This window comes from Equus quagga, chromosome 16 (assembly GCF_021613505.1).
Source record: "Equus quagga isolate Etosha38 chromosome 16, UCLA_HA_Equagga_1.0, whole genome shotgun sequence".
NCBI lineage: Eukaryota > Metazoa > Chordata > Mammalia > Perissodactyla > Equidae > Equus > Equus quagga.
In genome coordinates, this window is record NC_060282.1 from 26,982,648 (window position 1) to 26,995,709 (window position 13,062).

The following is a 13,062-nucleotide window of genomic DNA, read 5'->3' on the forward strand; positions in this document are numbered from 1 at the left end:
AAAACCTTTCTGTTTCCACTAGAATATACATTCTTACCTGGCTGTATCTTTGTCTCCTTTAATTTTTTTTTTTTGTGTGTGTGAGGAAGATTTTCCCTGAGCTAACATCCATTGCCAATCTTCCTCTTCTTTTTTGCTTGAGGAAGATTATCCTTGAGCTAACATCTATGCCAATCTTCCTCTATTTTATATGTGGGATGTCTCCACAGCATGGCTGATGAGTGGAGTATGTTCGTACCCAGGATCTGAATCTGCAACACTGACTACTGAAACAGAGTGCACGAAACTTTAACCACTGGGCCACATGACCATCTCCTCTAATTTTTCATACTGATAAAATTATCTGGTATCCCATAACCACTGATGGTTGTCGAATGTGGTAGACGACATTCTAAACTGTGATTTGTTCTTGAATAAGGGGACATTGAATTGGATTTTAATTTCTTTGACCTCAGTTCCTAAACATTTATTTATTTTTATTATCTTGGAGTACTTTCTTAAAAATTGATACCGTTTCAAAAATTCCTTTTTGTTAATGATAATTTCCAAAGAAATGAAGTACAGAAGAAGTCTTCAAAATTTTAACTGCTTAGTTTACTGTTTTAAAAGGAATTCTATGAAGAATGACACACATCCCTTTAGGAATCTAAAAGAAATAATTATGTATAATTAACAACCTGTTTTCTTAAAGCTGAATAAAAGAGAGGTTGCTAAACAATTAATTAGTCATGTTTAATTTATGACCAATTTATGCAAATGTTGCTCATAATTAGAAATGTATAAGATAAGTGCGTACTTGAAATTCAAATATGGAAAGTTGAACTACATTCTCTTGGGGCAAGTGTTAATTCTCAGAGGCTATTACATACCTTTTTCTTCTCTGGTGCTGCAGTGGGTGAAACGATTTCCTAGTATTGGAAGAGATCTTTACATATTCCTGCTATTACCAGGAAGTAGCTTAAGCAAAGAAAATCAGACTCATTCTATTTCAAGAGAGGAGAGAAGAGATTTGTTCAGCCTCTGCCTCTCTAACTCTGACTGCTTGTATGACTGTATTTCTTTGTATTTTCAGCATTATGTGGAGGAGATGTTAGAGGGCCCAGTGGAACAATCTTATCGCCTGGTTACCCAGAATTTTATCCAAATTCTCTGAATTGTACATGGACTGTTGATGTAACCCATGGAAAAGGTAATTTGCTTCGTGCAATGATAAGTGGGCTATCTTCTGAAGTTTCATTGCATCTATTTTTATTTCATTGCCCTTTACAATGTCATTTTGCATGACCAAAAACAGATCAGTACTAAAAGATGCTCAAAATTCAGTTTGAGTAACTGCAGTACAGGATTATATTTACTTTTCTCTAGTATTATATTATGTTAGTGATATATTTAGTTGCTTTCGATATATTACACTAATGTTATTTGGAATTTTCATATCAACAAAACCTCAAATAGGATGACTTTTGTCTCTGGTATAGTGATAAAGAGATTGATTTCAAAATTGTAAAAGTGAATATGAAGATGCTGTGAAATGCTGAGCTAATTGTAAAGCAAATAGTACATCTTTATATGCACTTGGTTTTTAGAATGTTTATGATTATTATAGTTATATTCCCATATAAATTTATAACCATGTTAGAAATATGTATGTCACAAATTTTCTATCAGAATTGTAGATGAACCTCACATTATTGAACAGGAGTGTAAAATTGCACTGTGCATATGGTAGACATTAATAAATGTCCTTTGAACAAATAAATGAAAGGTCCTGTAGTACTAAATATGGTTCATTCGTGCAATACAGCCAAACTAGTAAATCAACAGTATAAGTGATTGAGATAATAACTTAACAATGGGAAAATGGCCATCCTAATATATTAAAACAAAATGGATTAAGGTTATTTACCTGGAAATCTCAGTGTGTTGTCTCTGAAAAAGAGTTAATTTATTCATTTAAAAAACTGCTTTGGAGTAGTTTTTCTTTTAGCTCTGTCGTTATATTGTTCTTATTGATTTTTATTATTATATTATACTTACTGATTTTACTACAGAAAATCTAAAAAAAAAAACCATTGAAACAAAAAACCCTAGCAATGAGAAGATGCTGTTACACTTTAAAAAATTAAAGATTGTGTTTAATATATTTGAATTCATTGTGCTTTCACAAATTGTTTGCCTATATTAAAATTATACATCATTTCATTGAGAATGAGAATTATATAGGGATTATTATTATAATTACATTAAATGTTATTGAGGAAAAAAAAAAGTTCTTAAAATGAGCATTCTGGTATTGAACACCAGCAATGTGGTGGAAGACTTTGTAAACTATGGTTGTTGTTTTTCTCCATAATATAAGACTTTCTGCTGGAAGTTAACCAAAGCATCCTGTTATTCTCCTGCACAGTGGATTAATGGAGTTTAAAATAAGCTTCCTTGTATTATGCAAGAAAATGGAAGGCTACATAATGCTTGGTATGTAAATAGAGGTTTACTTAACACTTAAGGTTTTGCATCTTCATAGGTTGCAAGTGTTAATTAAATCTGTATTTACATGGCAAGACATGCAGATTTAGATGCCTTTCTCCTAAGAGTCAACAAAATTTGTCAGAAGTAAAACTGTTACAAAGTGTAGCCAAAGTTATGCAAAGGATAATCTCTTAAAGTTTGGAGAAGTCATCAAGGTAATATAGACTAACCTCTCACCCAGCATACCAATTTCCACGGTGTTCCAGAAACAGGAGGATCTGCCCTGTTATTGATATGTCTCTTGATGGGAAACTTACTCCTTGGGAAAACTTGCTCAATTTTTGTATATTTCTAATTGTTTGAAAATTATTCTGCAAATTTTATCCCTGGTCTGCCCTCTAGAGTTAGACAACAAACAAACAACAAATTCCTGCTCCAACCTGAAGTTCCTCAAATATACCAAGTGACTATTCTGTGACTACCATGTTTGTCTTGTCCTCTACCCCGTGATACTTTTTCCCAGCCTTTTTTCCCCAGACTAAACACTCCCAGTTCCTTCAATTCTTTATTGTAAGATATTTTCATTGTCATCACCATTTTAATCACCTTTCTCTGGATGTGTTCCTTCTTTTTGATATTTAGGGATATCAATAACCTTCTAAAAATGTATTTTTACAGAACAAAATGCAGTATGGCATTGTCTAACTCTGCCAATCATTTTCAAAAATGGAGCCTAGATGTGCTTTCATTAACTTTTTACAGCCTTGTCATACTACTAATTCAAAATAAGTTTTTGGTCAACTGAATCATTTTTTTAGGTTATTGAGATATTAAAGTACAGTTAAGCTCAATTCGTAAAATTCTATAATTATGCAATTGACTTTCTTCTCTCTTTAGTGCAGGCTTTTATATTTACTCCTGTTATATTTGGTCATATTAGTCTTGATCCAGAGTCCCTGTGAGATCATTTTGAAATGATTTACATTTACATTATACAGTCATAATTTTCTTAAATAATCACGATCATCAAGACTTTAGGAGTTTATAAAACTCTTAAATAGGACAGATCTGAATAGCTAAATATGTAAGAAATAAGAAACTTCAAATACACCATCAGTAATGTCTTCACCACTTAACACTAAGTCATGGTGTTGGAACGCACAGAGTTGTTCTACAGTTTCAGATTCACTTAACTACAATATCATTCAGTCTTCATTGCTCCATATTTGCTATGATGCCATAAGAGATTTTTCTTAAACACATTACAAAAATCAAAATGCTAATTATATATAGTCTACTAGAGATCTTGAGAAAAAAAACCTACATTAAAATAGACTTCGACTCTTAGAGGTGGGATTGTCCTTAGATAAAGAATAGTCCAATCCTATCAGTTTAAACTGGAAAAAAAAACCCCACACACAAGTCAGTATGGCACCCTCAAAGTCACAGTTGGTGGCATGACTGTGACTAAAACTGCGATATTCATGATATTTTGACTTTAAGCCCAAGTCTCTTCATATATGTCTGTAACATAAATTGCCTTATGGGGCTTCTTGAATTATCACTCTTGTGAGAAGGCACTATGATGTTGAGACCACTGACCTTTTCTCACTATTCCTCAAACATCAATTGCCCTGTTAAGGCTGTGTGTTTTGGCCTGTCTGCCCCTTCCTCCTGAAATGTCTAGCTCAAGACTGCTCCTCCACAAACTTCTGCTCACTTTTGAAGGTCATTGCCTTCAGAAGCCTCTGCCAGCCCCACTGACAAATTAGTTACCTGTATTTCTATGCTCCTATATTGACTGATATTAATCACTTTTATAGCACTTAGCAGAATGTTTGCACTTTTGGTTTATGTTTCTTTCCCCATAGACCATGAGTTTTTTTACAGTCTTCTAAATCTTTATATTCCATAATGCCTAGAATATAGTAGGTTCTTAGTATCATTTTCTTCTTTGGATTAATTGACCTTCAGCATAACTTTGAATGTTTTACATTGTTTTGCAGTAGTGAAAACTGATTTTATTGTTTGAACCATAATCTGATAAATAAAAGTTTTCTTTCAGAAAGTGGCTGGCTAGGACTGAATGGCATGAAAAAAATAGCTCTCATGTCGAAGGATTGAACAATAACAATGGCTAATGGTTGCTGAGCACTTCCTCTGTACAAAGCACTGTGCTAAGTCACTCCCATGTATTGTCTCATTTAAATTCCAAGACAGCCCTATTAGAACTCCATTTATAAATGAAGAAAGTAAGGCTCAAAAAGGCTACGTAATAACCAACAGTGGGCTTATTAATACCACTAATAGAATTTTTAATTTTCCCATGTGTTAATTCAGTGCATATCAGAACAAGCACATTTCTCTAAAAATATATAAATTGTATGCATAATCTTTTTCCTTGTCTTTTGTCCATCTATTCTCCTATTATCAAACTAGTTTTTCTTAGTTTTAGTCTATAACAGAAATCAAATTGACTCATCTGAATTTTCACTCATGTTATTTTGTAAATTTGGATCACAGTTAATCTAGATTACAAACCATCTTCTTGCCATATTGACACCCCATTCTCATTTACATCTGTCTAGTGTTAATTGCTGCTTTATACTGAAAGAACTGAAGAACATTTGAAAGACTGACTCAATTTCTGGACTTCTTCTAATTATATTCTTGCCTATTGCAGAGATGAAAAAAAAAACCTGTTACATTTTGAAAAAAACATTTGAAAAATTGTATCATTGTACATTTCAAATCTTTTCCAAATCAAAATCACTGATCCATTATGTAATAAAAACCTTGTCTCATCATTGCTTGGGTTTTCAATTTGTTTCGGTCTCACTTTATATCACTTTTTAAAAAAAAAAAACATGAAGACTCCAGTAATATCCAGCATTTGGAACTAAAATCTAGATAAATAATGTTAAAAAAAATGTTACTTATCATCTCTGAGTTTTGTGGTTTTGGATGAAGATTTTGGTGATTTTTTTAAGTCAAGTTAAAAGAAGATTTGGTGATTTTTTTTAAGTCAAGTTAAAAAAAAAACACTTCAAGGGAAAGATGAATGTGTCAGTCATTCTTTATTTCATTTGGGGTCTTACACACAGTATGGTGCATGTATGTATATGTGTAATTGTTAGTATTTTACATGTGTTCTGGACAATCTCATTAAAAACTCACATGAGAACACAATGCAATGTCTCACCATAGTCACCAGAATGGAATGAATGCAAACATCAATAATTTTCAAGTATTGGTGAGGACAGAGAGCAACCAGATTTGGTGACGGAAATGTACATTGGCACAGCCACTTTGTAAGATAGTATCTATTAAAGCAGAACATATATATATATGTGTGTATATGTATCCATATATGTATATGTATCCATCCCATGACCCAGTATTTCCACTCCTAGACATTTACCCAATAGTAATAAGCACATATGTTCTGCAAAAGACATACTTGAATGCTCATAGCAGTACCATTTGCATTCATGCTAAAATGCAAACTACCTAAATGACGTCAACTGTTGAAGAGATAGATGAATGTGGTGCATCCACAAAATGAAATGCTATACTATACATCACTGAAAATAAACAACTCATAACTACACACAAAAATAGAGGTGAATCTCACATACCTAACATTGAGTGAAAGAACTCAGACACAAAAGAGTACATGTTATATAAACCCATTATATAAATTACAAAAACATTTATGTAAAGTAGTAAACTAACCTATGCTAAGAGAAATTGAGTCAGTGGTCACTTTTGGCAAAGTGAAGTAACAGGAAAGTTGCATAAAGAGAGTTCTGGGTGTTGGTAATGCTGCATCTACTGATTTGGGTGCTGTTTGCAAAGGTGTGTTCAGTTTGTGAAAATGCAATGAGTTGAACACTTGTACGTGCATTTTTCAGTTGATTATATGCACAAGTGGAGTGTGTGAAAAATAATTGAAGAGTCATTGTATTCGTTTAACAAATAATTCCTCCCTATGCCTGCTTTATATTTCTTTTCTAAAGGAGAGTGAAACATTTTTGGAAGTTGAGTGCTATAGCACTAAGCACTGTGTTTATGTTGTTTGAGGGGATTGCAGAGGGAAGTGAAGGAGGCATGTAAAACGTTTGCCAGAAAGCTGCACTTCTATTATAAATAAAGGAGGTGAAATTTCCTTGAAATTTTCAGAACGCTCAGGTGATTTCTTTTCAGGTATTAATTTTAAATTTTATTTCCAAGCAGTTTCCAACACTGACTTACTATATCTCTTATAAGGAAGCTGAAGAAAAAAGATCCAAAAGAAAGATAATATTATCCTATACATTTGGAATGTTTTATAGCAATGTCTTTCATTTTCAGAGAAATCGATTATAAGGAACGTCTTGGTTTTAGTTAGGTGGGTAACTCTCTCCGCTTTACTGATCTACTTCGTAAGTCTAATTTTCCTTTTTCTGAATAGGTGTACAGTTCAACTTTCATACCTTTCATTTGGAAGACCATCACGACTACTTACTGATCACAGAGAACGGTAGTTTTACCCAACCACTGGCGCGTCTGACTGGGTCAGAACTTCCTTCAACAATCAATGCTGGTCTTTACGGAAATTTCAGGGCTCAGTTGCGCTTCATTTCAGATTTTTCAATATCCTATGAAGGATTCAATATTACCTTCTCTGGTAAGATAATAAATTTAAAAAGCTCATTTAGTTACAAAAAATCAGGTTTTTAAAAGTGTGAGCATAACTTATGGGTGACAAAACAGAGAGGGAAAAACAACAGAAAAGAAAACAAAGAAATACCTGTCAACAAATTTTAAAGAAAGTTTGAAATACCTTAAACATTGTCTATAGTAATGCATTAAAGGGAACATTTAAACAAAAGCAAAAATAACTTAATTCACTAAAAATCTACTAGAAGTACATTAATTACATTTCTTTGAGTTTCACTCCTTCAGAGTTCTAACAGAGGGGAAAAGTAGCTAAAATTCCTAGGGAACTTAAAATGGAAATTCAAATATATATTTTAAAGTTTCAATTAGACTCAAAGATGAAATATGAATTAAACCAGTGATATTCTAGTTTTACATGTCTTAGAAAAGGCATAGTTTACAGGCCAAAATTAAGGTAAACAATTTATTCATTTGGAACTAGATGATCTAGAAACAAATTAATGTGGTTATCCTTTTATTCTAGAATAACCTCCTCTATAGGTAACAATTTGCTTGAGTTCCAGAAAAAAAAGTTTAAAGACCAGAGTGAAGAAAAATTTTCCCGTCAGCTGGGTTTCTACTTTCTAGTTGAATGAAATAGTGAGACAAGTAGCTATTTCTTAATACAGAAACAAACTAATAAGTAAATCTTATGTCAACTTGCTAACATTAAAATTGTAATATTATAATTATATATATATAAAACTATACAAATACTAACCTGTTCTTCAATTATTATTCTAGTATTTGCATGGAAATACTTGCCCTCTATTAGGTATTTCACAATGAACAGTAAATGAGCAAAATCAATTTTAACCTATAATGGTAAAAGTTTGTCCAAATAAATTTTTTAAATAATAAAATAATAGCTCATCAACATGAAACAGTCCCTTTTGTTGCGATTACATAGTAAGTGCATCCACTGGGGGTATTTTTAGATATGCTATTTCTTCTTAGGACAGTATATAAATTGTAATATTGTTATTTAATCAACTCTACTCATTCATCCCTTAAAGAGTGTTTAGCTGTTCACTTTCATGATGGTATTCATGGCTTGGAGAAATTTCCTTGTATAAGTCTATAATATAACACTTTTCAGTGTGTGGACACTTCAGTCTTACATAAACCTTTGCATCTGAAGTCACGTTTTCAGAATATGAATTAATTGAACTCCTTGTATACTAGAGGCACAAGAACCTTTGTCCTTTAGATTAAAACCATTAAGTAAAATGCATTTCAAAAGTACAAATGATTTCATTCCAGATTTTTTTTGTGTTTGAAAATATGCATTTTTATACCATTATTATAAGTAAAAAATCTATGAAATGGAAATGTTTCTAATGCAGAAGAAAGAATATGAAGTGAATAGCTATATTTTCAATTTATCACTCAGAACGTGCCGTTTTCTGATCTGTTTTGAATTTTCCACATAAAAGTATTCATTAAGTTTTTAGATCTTTCACAAAAGACGAAAATTATGTGCGCCATTGGCATATTCCCATAAGTATAGATATGGTCACTTTTTAAATGCATGACTAGGCCCTAAAAAGGATCCAGTTTGCAAACAATAGGAATATACTCTTAAAAATGACTACTATCATTTTCTTTGTCCTCCTCTCCACCTAATTTACAGAGTATAACCTCGAGCCCTGTGAAGATCCTGGGATTCCTCAATATGGTAACCGAATTGGGTTCAACTTTGGGGTTGGTGACACTCTGACCTTCTCGTGTTCATTGGGGTATCGACTAGAAGGGACATCAGAGATCATCTGTCTTGGTGGTGGCCGACGAGTGTGGAGTGCACCCCTGCCAAGGTGTGTGGGTACGTGGTCAGCTGCTTTCATTTGCTTGTATGTGTAGTCACTGTCCATGGAGTTGCATGGTTATACACTCTTCGTTTTTATAATATGTTGAATTTCTTCATTTATTTCATATTAATTATTTCAATTTTTTTTTTCCACTTGGCAATCTAGTGTTCTTCAATTAACTTCTCAAATGCTCCATTCAAGCAACCATGCTTCTAAATTTGTTTTTAGATGATGAGGGTAAAGAATGACTAGATAGAAGGTAGATAGAATGATAGAATGATATTTTGGGAGCTTACAGAAAATTACATTCTTGTATTCTATTGATAAATGATTTTCCATGACTTCTGACTGAAGTTTTGACAATATTTTATAACTTAGAATCAATATGCATGAAAGATGATTACAAGGAAAAAGATGTCAGATAAACAGTAGGTAATTAATTTAAGGGCTGTCAAGGCATGTTTTGATTCAATACATACAGTCTAAATAATTAATCTCTTAAGATAGATGAATTAAGATGGCTATTCATTCCATGCTGTGAGATAAAGAATAGCAATAATTTAAGTATTAAAAGTTTGGAGTCACCACCTCAATCTTTGGAAATGAATGTTTTGAATGATAAAAAGAAAAAAATTCTGTAGAGAAAATAAAAACTTTTTCATTAGAACTTAAGTCATAACCTATTGAAATTAGGAATTAGGGAGGCAAGAATTTCTGCAGGTCCTCAGCCATTTAGTGTTTATCAGTACTTATTTTTATGATAGAACAAGATGCAAATGGTCATTTTATAATTATTTCATAAAGCTATTAAAACTCTCAAAAGTATTTAAATTTACTTTAATTGTAAATTTGATTGTGGGTGTCACAGATCTGTGTAAGTTATGCTACAAAATCAGGCAAATTGGTAAAGATTTGATCTGTGGTTCAATACCTTGTCCTTTTCTATGGAGGCAAAATGCCCAGATGAAAATGAGAATGAAGAGGATACCTTCAAGCCTTATTCAATATATTGTCCATTACACAGAATGTGGGAATTCCTGTGGATCCCCAAATCAAATAAAAAAATATAATCTTCAAGGTTAATGTGAGTTTGAAGGCTTTTATAGTGATGAGATTGTTTTCAAAGCCCCTGTGGGTTTTATAACAGACAAGTGGATATATAACAGATGGAATTTATTTTTAAAATCACAGACTTTTACAGAAATGGCACAAGTAACCACAGAGGCGTGAACCTGGGAGGCCATGAGCAGTCACACTCTCAGAACATCTTTTCCAGGAAGCTATGGAGGGTGCAGTCCTTCTGGGTTTTTTTGTTGTTTGCTTTTTGAGTTTTTATGTTTTGCTTTTTGTTATTCCCTGCTGTTACCAGATTTGGAATTTCCCTCCTTAGCTGAATTGCCCTCGTTTCCATTTTTGTTTGGTGTGAATATTTTCAAAGGCCAGTTAATGAGACCCATGGGAATGGTTCAAGCGAGGGGTGCAGAGTGCCTGGGTTTATACCCTGGTCATTTGATATTGGGTTAATTCATTTTTTCAAACATCGTTTTTTTCATCTGCAAAATGGTTACAACAGTAGCACCTAACTCATTGTTATGAATTAGTTATGAGGATTAAAAGAGATTAGCCATGTCATTCAGACACCCAGTACAATTCCTGGAATATAGGAAGGATTCAGAATTTAGATGTTATTAGAACTCTTATTATGTTGAGTATAGTCTGCTGTCTATCCATTCCATCAATCTAGTTTATAAAACCAATTATAGTAGGGAATGAATTCCATTTTATGAAACACTAACATTTATGATGGCCTACTAGGTTCTTTTATATAAAGTTATGTCATTTATCCTTACTATAATCCTGTTATTATTAATCCCATTTTTCATCAGAAGAACCTGAGCCTTAGAGATGTTAAGTAACTTGCTCAAGATCATCACAGTTGTAAGTGGCAGAATCATGATTTGTATACAATTTTTCTCATCCCCAAACTCAACTTTTCTCTATTAGATGGTTTTATCTCAAAAAGGTCTAGAGAAAGGTGAATCTTGAAGGACTCTAAGTGATGTAGAGTTAATTAATATTTTCTCTCAAAATACCAAATGCATGCCAAGCTATTACAGGCTGAGAAGAAATTGCTTGCATATACATTTTTAAGGTTTAATCCATGTTTAAATAAATTTTAATGCGTGTGTTTATGAAAATACAACTGCAGAAAAAGTAACTTCAAGCTAGTTTTGTTTTATTAAAATATTTTGAGTTTATTTATGCCTAAATCTTTAATGGGAAGGATGAAATAAAATCATACTGTGGACAAATTTAGAAGGCAGAGTCATTGCCATGGGAATTTTTCCCCGTTTTCAAATTAGCTGTACTTGCTTTTAAGCTTATTGAAATTTGCAGTTAAGTCTATTGACCTTAATAAATTCCACTGTAGGCATACATTTAAGTTACAAGACAGGGAGAAATAATCCTGCAAAGAGAATGACTTTAAAAATTTTACTTCTCTAATTTTCTTTCAACTTTCCTTCACTGCTTTGCCTATGCTTTAGAGTAAATGTGTTCCTTTTTGTATCTCTGGTTCCACATGTGCATATGTATATATTTCTTATTTTTTTTATCTTTTCAAAGTTCACAATCTTTAGTCACAGAAAATGCACGTTATTTGTCACTATTCATATGAACAGGCCCAGTTTAAGCAATGCTAGTTTATTTGGACAGTTTTTATTTCTTCTTAGACTCTTTGTACTTTTCACTCCATGTATCTCTAATGCCAATTCTCTGTTCCATACTTGTGTAAAAACCATTGTCTAGTCTGCAGCATTGCCAGCCTCTTAGAAAGCTTATGTTACAGACAGTGGCCAAGTTAGAAGTAGGTTGGATTCCAAAAGTTTGCTTCCTTTTCCATTATTTGGAATCTAGATGGTCTTTCTTTGGCTCAAGGTTGCAAATGATGGATACATTCCCAGAACAAACCATAAATGAGGTTTTAAATTTTATGTCAACTGTAAAACTAATGCTAACATTTACTAAAATGACTTACGTATACATAGGTCATATAAGAAGGTGCCTGACTTTGGACGGTAAGGCGACTGATAACCGAAGCTCATTTTTGGAAACTTACTTTTTGTTTACATATGTCTAATTTTGATTCTATGTTTAGTGTATAAATTGTTTAGTGTCTTATGGTCTCTTGGTAGAATTTGCTGAAAATTATCTTAATTCTGGATGTTAGATGAGTAATAAATACTGGGTTGCACTCAAGCTTAGGGACAGAGCCGCGACTGTTACGTTTCAAGTCCTAGGCTTGTGCTTGGTTCGCAGCAGCACACCACTGTCTGTCTGGAGACTTCAGTAAAGTTGGGACGAAATCTGCCCTTAATTATGGTTGATACTTGGCTTCAGAGAACTCCCTATGCTGTCCTGTGTTTTACTTAGAGGAAACTTCTTGGACCATGTTCCATTTGTCAGGGTTATTTAAGTGCGGGAAATGAGTAGCGGCAGAAGAAGAATCTTTTTTTTTTTTTTTGCGGGGGGGTCGAGGGGGAAGATTAGCCCTGAGCTAACATCTGCTGCCAGTCCTACTCTTTTTGCTGAGGAAGACTGGCCCTGAGCTAACATCCGTCCCCATCTTCCTCTACTTTATATGTGGGATGCCTACCACAGCATGGCTTGCCAAGCAGCACCGTGTCCACACCTGGGATCTGAACTGGTGAACCCCAGGCCGCTGAAGCGGGACGTGCGCACCGGGCCGGTCCCCAGAAGAAGAATCTTGATATAAATTGAGAGCATAACACTCATGCAGAAACAGGATTTTTCTCCCCAAGTAGTGGCCTCCATTGCAGGCACTTGGTTCATGGTTACACTCCAGGCTTTCTTAAGCTGTGTGACTTCTGGGAAGTTGTTCAGCTCTGTTTCCTGCCAAGTTTCCTCAAATGTAAAATGTGAATAATCACATCCATGATGCAAGATAGACTATAGCTCTAAGCAATAGAAGACATGTAAATCATCTAATGCACTGCTCAACACATGACGCTTGCTCAAGAAATGTTACTCCCTTACTATTGTGCCTGCAACTCTTTCCACCACG

At 33.6% G+C, this 13,062-nt stretch overlaps 1 protein-coding gene across 1 annotated transcript in view; it reads left to right on the forward strand.

Moving 5' to 3' along the window:
- Window positions 1-13,062, forward strand: part of CSMD3 (CUB and Sushi multiple domains 3) — a 1,175,747-nt gene that overhangs the window by 806,711 nt on the left and 355,974 nt on the right. The window contains exons 20-22 of the mRNA XM_046642300.1: window positions 1,073-1,189; window positions 6,923-7,138; window positions 8,804-8,992. Coding sequence (XP_046498256.1) covers window positions 1,073-1,189; window positions 6,923-7,138; window positions 8,804-8,992 — 522 coding nt within the window. The remainder of the gene's footprint in view (window positions 1-1,072; window positions 1,190-6,922; window positions 7,139-8,803; window positions 8,993-13,062) is intronic.